The following is a 10,025-nucleotide window of genomic DNA, read 5'->3' as shown; positions in this document are numbered from 1 at the left end:
GGCCGCCCTGCCCCGCTGCTGCTTCGAGCCTTCGCTACATTGTAGCCGTGCTCGCCCTGCCTGCCCGACCTCCGCGGGGTTCCCCGTTTGGATACATCGCATCTGCCACCCGGGATTTGCGCTCGTCCCGGCCGTTCCAGCCCGCCGTTTCAGCTTGCTGTTCTCGAGGGTCCGGCCAGGGGTTTGTGAAGCCTTTGTTCCATCCCTTCCCGGGATCCCAGGGCACCGGTGCCGCGTGCTCCCCGAGCTCGCTCCGGAGCGCCCCCTGCAGCCGCGGGGGAACCATCGCACCTGCCCTGCTCACCGGGAGCCGCCAGCGCCCCTGCCGGCTGCGAGCGGAACTGCACCCGAGGGGAAAGGGCCTGACAGCCGAGAAGGCTGGGACTGGGTTTGTGATTGTTTGCTGTTACTGCCATAGTTATTGCTGTTTGTTTGACTGGTTATATATATAATATATAATAGTAGAGAACTGTTATTCCTATTTCCCACATCTTTGCCTAAAAGCCCTTGATTTCAAAATTATAATAATTTGGAGGGAAAGAGGTTACATCTGCCATTCCAAGGGAGGCTTCTGCCTTCCTTAGCAGACACCTGTCTTTCAAACCTAGACACTAGTGCAGCTAGGTTCCACATCTGGCTTCAAGGGACACCTCAAGGCTGCCAAAAGCAGCAAGGAAATGGGCTGCAGCCATGCAGGATGGCTAAAGAAGCTCATTCTGTTTCATGGAGTAAAGGGAATGTCCTGGGTTGCAGTGTATTCTATTACCATCCTCAGGAGCCGTTGAAACCAGGTGGGGCAGTGTTTCCTTGCCTCCTCCCCCCAGACTATCTTTCTGTTAATTGCCCATCATTGTCCTGCCGCCTGACTCAGCGATAACTCCCTCCGGACTATCTCCTGTTAATGAGCCTAATCAACACTTTGCCTCATGACTCGTTACCCCATTGTGAGATGCTCCACCCAGAGGGAGGAACCAAGCATCCCATCGTGGATATAATCTGAGGCTGAACACCAGAGACACGGGCTTCCCACTGGATTTCCAGAGGACAGGAGCTACACAGCCACCATTGGACTTCCTGAGGAAGAGCAGACTGTTTTACTACAGGATCACTGCTTCAGAGGACTGCAGCCACCATTCTACCAGACTGCTACCACCACCCTGCCTAACAGGGTGTCAGGTTGTACCTTGACTCTGTCAGTTTGACAGTGTTTTTCTTTTACTTTTTTCTTCCTTTTCTTTAATTTCCATTAAATTGTTATTCTGACTTGGTGCCTCCCACTGGTTTGTTTTCAAACTAGTACAGGGAATAGCAACAATTCATTTGCCCCTATTTGAGGAAAGAAATGGACTGCATGTGAAGCTGCAAAATGCACATATGGCAAACAAAGCAAGATGAATTTCAGCTTACTGGTAAAACGTGTTTTCCTTCTTTTAATCTTTTCAATGATGGTGACAATGAGGCTAAGTGAGTAGCTTCCCTGAGATGTGGTGGCATTTTCAGTGGCTTTGTATAATTGTCTTCATGGGCAGCAGTGTTCCCCCTGTAGCTAGGGACTCATACCATTTGTTTAAACATGTCTGTATTTGCTTTCAATCATAAGAAACCCTCCCTGTCAGCACTGGGTATGGCTTTACAGATTCACACATCTTTCCTTTCCTAGCACTGGCTGTCTCTCATTTTATGTTTTGAACCAAATGAAGTTTAAACTTGATCAGGCATAGTGAGAATAAACGGTGCTGTCTCCCCTCAAAATAATGGTGCTTACACCAGTTTTATGAGAGACTGTTTTCTGCTTAATATCTTTCAGGGAACCAGGAGCTCAGGAACATGTCGGGGAAGCCCAGGCTTACCTACTTGAATGGAAGGGGCCGGATGGAGCCCATACGGTGGCTGTTGGCAGCAGCCGGCGTAGAGGTTGGGTGACGTTTTCAGTAGAGTGTTACAGACTGGTGTTTGCAACTTTCCTCAGTGGGGGACAATTTAACATGCGTGTGGAGGATAAAAGCTGCATGAGAGTGGCTAAATTCATATGTCCAATAGCACTGCATGTTTGTAACTACATTGTTCGGTGGTTGATATGTGGGATGCAAAACTCATTCGCATTCAGAGTTTATTAGCAGTAGTATCAATCTCCTGAAGTAATTAACCCTAATGGGACAAAATGGGGATTTATTTAAAGGACCTTTATTAATTGTAAGTTTTGTAGCTGTGCTAAACCTCCTTAACTCAGTCTTATTAAGTGTCCAGTTACGATGTGTGTAAACTGGGGTGGGGTTAGAAATATTTGATGTGCCTTTTTTCCTTTGGCGCTGGCCCCAACCTGTCTTGTTTCTGTAGATGCTTGCACTCTGTTTCTGCTTGGTCTTGGTTTATTTCTGTATTAGTGCACTAATGCAGAAGTGGCCAGGCCCTCCTTCTGTTCCCCATCAGCTGTCAGGGAGTGTTGGATCCTCAGGACATCTGTACCCAAACAGTGTGATTGAAGATCTGGCCCATTACCTTTTGCTTGACTCAGTAGTTCTGTGCATGGTTATGTACTATCACTTAATAGAAGAAAGTTAACAGAAGAATAGCAGTGTGACACTATTCTCACTCCTTTTTCAGTTTGAAGAGGTGTATTTGGAAACAAAAGAGCAGTATGACAAGTTAATCAAAGGTAAGAATCCTGACACCTGAGGTGTAGTCCTTCAAAATATTTGTCCAGCCTAGCTAAATTTGTGTTCAAAAATAGTTTACTTAAACGAGGGGGAACTTCTAGGTGCACACCTTGAATAGTGCAATACTAGTTTTGAATAACCCGTTATTTCCAGTGCCAAATAACTGCTATAAACTAAAAGCCAGAGCATTTGTGATTGTGTTTATTGTAGTACATTAAGCAGGCAAACACTTCTATTTAATATAACTTACTTAACTATGCTGTTGAATTGTTAGCATGGTACCTGGCACAGTTTTCGTCCAGGGCAAAGAGAACTCCCTGAGCCTGAGATATGAAGCTTCCCCTAGTTAAAAAGCATGGAGCCAGCAGGGAGACCTGTGGAAAGCCTGACATAGTCCAAGCAGCATGCCACAAAGGCTTCATGCCAACCTTGGGCGAGCAAGACCAGTTCTTCCCACACACCAATGCAGACCTGTAGCCACTGCCCTTGATATCTGGTCAGAAGAAATCCATCAGTGAACCCCTCCACGGACACCCTGGAAGGAGAAGACCTTCCTGCCAGGGTGGGGAAGGAGTTGGGACTCTGAGGAGCAGTAGAGAGTGCACATGCCTCACAGTTTACCTGCTGCCCAAGACACGTGAGAGAAACCTCAGAGCAGGCTGAGCGTGCCAAGCTATACAAGGAAAGTTGGAAGAGGGCTTGCATGTATTGTGGCTGAGCTCAGAAAGGAAAAGCTGTGTCTAAAGAAATTCTGTCAGGGAAAGCTAAAGTGAACAAAAATAAAATAGAAGTGGTATTAACTAGATCAGAATTAAATTTGCAGGTCCAGTTGGCTGGGACTCTTACAGTGTGGGAAGACAGTGCAGTGTACACAAACCAATTATAGCTCTAAATCTAAGAGCACAGGTAGTGAAAGCCCAAGTCTGTAAATCCTTCACAAGTATAGGTTATCTAGAAAGAGTGATACTGTAACCAGGATTGTATCTGAGCTTATTGATATCCAGAGAGAATTAAATTACGGTAAAAAGGATAGGGAAGTTTTATAAAGAAGATCAAGCGTTCTATGTCTATATATTGAGCTTAAGATGGTGAGAACACAAAGAAAAAAGGTGTGGTTTAATAGAATGGGTTGAAGAAAGATAGATAAATTAGTCATCCTGATAAAAGGACCTCTGGAATGTTGCCAGTTGTGCAGGGCAGGACTCAACAGGAGTAACTCCACATTACTTCTCCCTTAAACTTTTTTTCTCTCCCTACCAATATGCTTTTTGACAGGGTTTCCTGTGTTTAGACACTACCACATCGTTAGACTGGCCCAGGCATGATTTTGGCATGTACCAGCTGACAATCCTCCAAGCAATGCCCCAGCAGTGTCAGGATGATGCCTGGGCCAGGGGCTCTTCCCAGCAGGCAGCTTGCAGACAGACAGCTGTTTCAGAGGCAAAGAGAGTTAAATAACTTTGGCCTGGGCAGACCTGTACCTATTGGCCTGAGGGATAACTAACCTGGCACAGTCTGTGCAGCCAAATGTTGGCCAAGTGCTACCTGGGTATCAACGAGCTCTGCTGGTTGCTTACAAATAACAGGTTGTTGAGCTTTTGATGGGGTACCCTTCCTTCCCGGACCAGGGTAAGAGAGCAGAGGAGGCTGATGTTCTGCTAAGTTCAATAAAGAACTTACATAGTCTCATAGCTTTCTTGAAGGCAGAGTTCAAAGGGGTTACATGATAAAGGCAAGCAGCAACAGCAAACAGCAGGCAAACAGCTTCTTCTTCTATATCCTCTATACTCTATATGCTCTGTATTTTTTCTTACAGAAGTGTGGATTATATTTGTTAACTGACCAATAAGATTAACACACAATTCTAGTTTTCTTCTTCTTAACCTATCCTGGTCTAATTCTAACAGTCGTAAGTCTTACACAAGTGTTACACATGTATTACACAGATTTGCATATACAGTTTCTATCAGTTCTTCTTGTTTATGTGAACACGCCATCTAAAATATGTGAACAGTATCATTCTATCTATATTTTGTCCTAAAGTAAAGAATTCTGTGAAAAGGTACCACTGCTGCAGCAAGAACTATGTTTAAGGTCTCTGCTACAGCTTTTTAATGTTTAAGGCACTTAGCATATATTTCTACTAAAAGTTAAAAATCTATATTTCTATTTCACTTCGGTGTGGCTTCATGTATCTCAGCTTGTCCAAAGGTTTTAATTCAACCCCTATGCTTTGGCTTCCCTCTGAGCCCAAGTCCAGAGGAGCTTTCACTCCAACAACAGGTGATTGATTTTTTAATGTGTACTCCACAGACCACCTTTGGCCAGCACAATCCAATCCCTGAAATTACTGGCAAATTCCTTTTAATCCTGCATATGTATTCTGTGCTGTGGTTATGTGAAGTGGTTCTCCCTGCAAAACGAGGGAGGAGAGGCAGTCCACTACTGATTTTAAGAGGGACTCCTCTTTTCTGTAGATAAGAAACAAATGGTGTATTTAGTTCAGTCATATTTGCTACACTGCTTTTTGTCAAGGGCCAGAAAGACAAATTTCATTTTTCACTTCACATCTTTCTGCTGAAAAATATTCTTCCCAATCTATTAGTTTTCCCATTCTGTTGTTTCTGCTAGATAGATACCAAGTAATGTTTCTTCCTTAAGATGCAGGAATGTGTTCTGGAAAGGCAAGAACACACATGATCTTTCTGTGAATGTTTACAAGAAACAAATCCAGGCTATTTGTTGCTGCAGAGAGAACTAATTTTTGAATTTTATCTGTAAATTAATAATATAGAACAAGTAAAGAATCTTTGTTAATTCTAGCCTAGCAAGGTATTTTAACAGCTATATTTTAACAGCTCTGGAGAAAGAGGCAGGCAGACGTGCCCGTTAGAATGAACCTTTATATCTGAAAGAAGGATTCACCAAACAGATAAAAATTGAGCAATTAAAAGAAATCATTAACTTTGAGCAATGCGAGTGGCAGCTGCCTGTTTGGACTTGGAGTTCTGCTGTGATTATAAACAAGGCAGGATTGTTCTCTGGATGCCCTTAGTGTGTAAATGGAGGAGGGAGTGTCTCTAAAAACAGTGAATTAGTCCAGCAGAAAACTGGTCTAGAATAGACTGACTTTGCAATGCTAAATCTCTGTGTCTACTTAGCTCTCAGAGCTGCCTCACTGAAAGCTCAGACAATTGCTCTGACCATCACCAGCAGAAAATGGGACTACAAAGTTGTTTCTAAATAGGCGTGAATTGTTGTAGAATGACACTAAGGCTAGGCCTGTAAAATCTATGGGGACTCTCAAACTCTTGTCCTGGAGTGACTGTGTGAAACTTACTCAAACACCAACAGCTGTCACAGGCTCTGCCTCTAACTCTGTGGCTTCAGGATGTTCAAAGTGGCCTGACCCCTTCCTGTATTCTATCAGCTTGGCCTTGCTGCAGTACTACTCATGTGTATGTCCCTGACAGGGAATTGATCTGCATTCTAAAGAATTGGAATTTTTTGAAGTTCAGATTTACCACATATCTTTATTCTCCTTCTATTCCTTGGGTTGGAAGTGCTGGTTCAGGCTTTTCCTGCCAGCATGAGGCAGGCTCCAGAAGTACAAGCAGGGCCAGCTCTCACCAGCCGGTGAAGCTCCAGCAATGCTGTCAAGCCCAGGCCTCAGCTGCACTGTGGTGACCTCACTACAGGAGTGTGATGCAGGCTGTTTGATCTTCCCCACAATGTTAGCTGGGTGCAGTGAGTCTTACAGTTAGAGCAAGATATCAGTGGTCTTCTACACTGCAAGAGAAATGTGCTCAGTGCCTTGCTCTCCTGTACAGCTTGCAGTCTAGGAGGAGCTAAAAGGCTTTCCTTCACCTCTCCACCCTAGATGGATTCCTGCTCTTCCAGCAAGTGCCCCTGGTCGAGATTGATGGGATGAAGATGGTGCAGACCAGAGCCATCCTGAGCTACATAGCAGGGAAATACAATCTGTATGGGAAAGACCTGAAGGAGAGAGCCCTGTATGTAACACTTCCTATCACTTATGGAGCAGTTTGTTATTTGATAGCTACATTATATAAACCAAATTCAATCCTGTAAATCCAGTATAAAGGCATCAAAAAGACTAACAATAAGTTTTAACCACTGCTTCTGAAATGTTCCTAAACAGAAACAGGCTTTTATTCCTTTTGAAAAATATTCATGTTTAGTTCATGCTTACTTTTGGCTGTGAAAATTGGCACTGTGTTGGTGATATAAAATTCCTATAAGTTGCCTTAGTTAATTGGAAAACAGATGAAATAACTTCTGTGCTTTTTTCTACCATCTTCCCCTGACCAACAGGATTGACATGTATGTAGAGGGAATAGCAGATCTGATGCAGATGATTTTGATGTTTCCTTTTTCTCCACCTGATGCAAAGGAGAAAAATCTTGACTCAGTTAAGGAGAGGGCAACTAACAGGTACTTTCCAGTCTTTGAAAAGGTAAGTGACAGCAAGTATGTGTCTATCAAACTTGCAATTATCCAAAAAGTTTCTGCAAAATAAGAATGCATTTGTAGTGTAGGTCAGTTCCCAATCCTCAGCTTTCTTGGCTGTCTCAAAGAAGGAGAAATATAGCAGCACATTTTCCTCTATTTGTTGGCTTGTGTTGTCAGGGCTGTGGTATTTGAACATCTGCAAAGCAATATGTTCTCAGCTGTACAGAAAAACTTTTCACTAAAGTGAAAGCAAGCACATGAGATTATTTTTGTTGAAGGAACAGTCCTATACTTATATTTGTTTAGAGCCCATCTCTCTGCCATGCTTAATTTCATTTGGAAAAGTTTCACTGGAGGAATGCAAAAATCCCTTGCAAATAAATCAGATAGAGAGATTAGGAGTACTTTGGTAAAACAACAGTCATAGATTTATAAAACAACAAACCCAACCCATATGATTCATGCATCTGGCAATATTTCCCACTTTTGTAATATTTATCTAGTTTTGGTGGAAAACAATAATAAAGGGTGAACATCACAGAACTTCTTAACACTAAAATAAAATAACCTGTTCCCAAAGGCAGGGATTTTCATTACTTAGCTGTTGCAATTCTGCATTTCTAAGTTTGCTTCCTGATATCAACATTGGACATCACTTTACATGAAACATCTAAATGGGAGTTCTATGAATTCCTTAAATTGCTTGTTACTTCTTCCATTATCCCTATTTCTAATTCTAGGACTGTTACTAGTTTACTTAAGCATGTGGTTTTGTTTCTGTTCCCGGTGCCAATCATCATTCATCATTACTGAGTGACCAAAGTTTGTAGTCTGTCTACTAGAACATGAAATGAACAAAACTTCATTTTTTTTCCAGCAACAGTGAAATGATGTAGGCTCAGCTTCAGCTGAAAAGTCCACCCTGAAATTTCAGACAGAATTGCTGCTCAGCTCTGCAGCTGTGCTGTGAGGCTTAGCTGCCAAGGATGCCCATATGCCCCACTCTCATCTGCAGCCCATGTTTTCTTTTCTTCTCCAGGTTTTGAAACAACATGGTCAAGACTTTCTTGTGGGCAACAAATTCAGCTGGGCAGATGTTCAGCTAATGGAAGCCATTTTAGCAGTGGAGGAAAAAATTCCTGCTGTGCTGTCAGGGTTTCCTCAGCTGCAGGTAATTTTATTACTGAGCATGCTGTATTCAGGAGCTGGAGGTCAGTCCTGAAGTGATCATCTCCCCAGGCTGTCTAAATCACATTTTTGTGGCCAGAATTTCTCTCTTAATTGTTTTTTAATTATTTTTTTTTTTTAGGCGTTTAAAACCAAAATGAGCAATATGCCTACAATTAAGAAGTTCCTGCAGCCTGGCAGCCCAAGGAAACCGCCACCAGATGCCCATTATGTAGAAACTGTGTTGAAGGTTTTTAAGAAATGAAAGCCTTGCCACCTTTGGTGAGACCCAAAATGCTGGGAGAGCAGGGGAGAGCAGAGCAGCAACTCCAAACCCTAAACCAAAGGAGAAGGAAGCTCAGTAAATTAGTATTGTTTTAGTTAAAACCAGTGCTAGAAAAACAAAGCAACCCATACCAGAAATAAAGCATTCTATTACTCTGGCAATGTGACAACAGCTTTGTCTTTATTGATAATAAATGCTTGGCAAAACATGAAAACATAGGCATATGGAGGCAAAGAACTATTTGTAGGGTAGGGAATTTATGAATTTAGAGAAAGAACAATGCATTGTTAGTATTGTCAGAATGTAACTTGTTGAAGAAGGTATTTTCTACATGAAAAGCTCAGAGTAAGACCTGTGGAAGAGAAGAAAGAGAAGACCATTGGCACCACTTACCCTTTAAAGAAGTACACCTGTTTCAAGTTTCCGTTCTTAAATTTAAGCTTGTGGGTGAATTGGATTTTTAAGGTCTCTCAGCAAAGTTTTTGCAAAACTGATGATTTATAGCGAAAAATAAAGTATTTCAAACCTTTTGTATGATCATACCAGCTACTCACAAGCATGTTACAAATACATTACCTCTTGAGAGCAAAGTGTCATCAAAGAAAGGTGCAGTCTGTTTTGCAGACTCTGCCAAGGCAGAGGGCGTTTATTTCTACCCATTTAGGACAGAACACAGAGCAACAAATACTTAGGTTTCATTGACTTTCAAATAAAAATATTTACAGCAGACAATAACAGCTTTGTGAAGTGGCCTGATGCAACAGAGAAGCATCTGCCTAGAAGGAAACTTGTGTTCCAACAACTGTCACTAACCAGACCTGCTGCTTAATATTCTATGACATGAGTGAAGAAAAAAAGAAATTAGAAAAAAATATGGGAGCCAGAATAAAACAATACACAAAAAGACAGTGAGACCCACTGACTGCTCCCTTGGATCCCATGTTCCATAGGAGAACCCCGCGCCCTCGGGGCAGGTGGCTTTTAAAGTCTCTGGTGCCACCGGAATGGTGCATTTTTCAATCCTCGCGCTGATTGGTCCCTTTCCTGTTCGCTGGTTGGTCTATACCTCCGTGCATTCCTCACCAATCATTTTCAAACAAGTCTACATCATTGGTTGGCTCGTTCTCCAATCACAGTCCAGGGCATCGTCCTCATCCTTTGTACCCTATGAAGCAATGTACTAGAAAGTTCCTGCTATTAAACCCATTGGGTCCTTGTTATATCCCCATCCAGTGGTCACATTCCACCATTTACACCCGTAACAGTCTCACAATAACAATTAACTCGTTAACTGCATATCCCCAAAAAAACTTTTGACCATTTATTACAGCTACACTATTTCTACATTATTAACTTTCAGGCTCGAACTCGTGTTTTCCTACAGTGTAGTCTCTAGACCCAGGATGTCTCCTAGAGTTTATCATGGCCAGGCCTACAAATGG

General features: G+C 42.5%; 1 protein-coding gene across 2 annotated transcripts; it reads left to right on the top strand.

The window, feature by feature from the left end:
* The first annotated feature begins 1,144 nt into the window (after positions 1 to 1,144).
* On the top strand, positions 1,145 to 8,744 carry LOC125323740 (glutathione S-transferase A4-like). 2 transcript variants are annotated; one of them, XM_048298963.1, is made up of 7 exons: positions 1,145 to 1,176; positions 1,808 to 1,914; positions 2,605 to 2,656; positions 6,538 to 6,670; positions 6,993 to 7,134; positions 8,170 to 8,301; positions 8,440 to 8,744. In XM_048298963.1, exons 2-7 carry the CDS (start codon positions 1,828 to 1,830, stop codon positions 8,560 to 8,562), a joined length of 669 nt encoding a protein of 222 aa, XP_048154920.1. In that variant the 5' UTR covers positions 1,145 to 1,176; positions 1,808 to 1,827; the 3' UTR covers positions 8,563 to 8,744. The 2 variants fall into 2 exon arrangements, with proteins under 2 accessions (XP_048154920.1, XP_048154919.1); XM_048298962.1 differs by lacking the exon at positions 1,145 to 1,176 and adding an exon at positions 1,269 to 1,409.
* The last annotated feature ends 1,281 nt before the right edge of the window (positions 8,745 to 10,025 follow it).

The sequence above is a fragment of the Corvus hawaiiensis genome, chromosome 3 (assembly GCF_020740725.1).
Source record: "Corvus hawaiiensis isolate bCorHaw1 chromosome 3, bCorHaw1.pri.cur, whole genome shotgun sequence".
In the NCBI taxonomy this organism is placed as follows: Eukaryota; Metazoa; Chordata; class Aves; order Passeriformes; family Corvidae; genus Corvus; species Corvus hawaiiensis.
The sequence above is the reverse complement of the archived record's forward strand: the minus strand, read 5'-3'. Positions and strand labels throughout refer to the sequence as shown.

Excerpts from the sequence above, each read along its gene's own strand:
- LOC125323740 (XM_048298962.1), top strand. The coding sequence starts at position 1,367 with ATGCACATATGGCAAACAAAGCAAGATGAATTTCAGCTTACTG. Across the intron at positions 7,135-8,169 it reads ACTTTCCAGTCTTTGAAAAG|GTTTTGAAACAACATGGTCA; the intron begins GTAAGTGACAGC and ends TTTCTTCTCCAG. Across the intron at positions 8,302-8,439 it reads CAGGGTTTCCTCAGCTGCAG|GCGTTTAAAACCAAAATGAG; the intron begins GTAATTTTATTA and ends TTTTTTTTTTAG.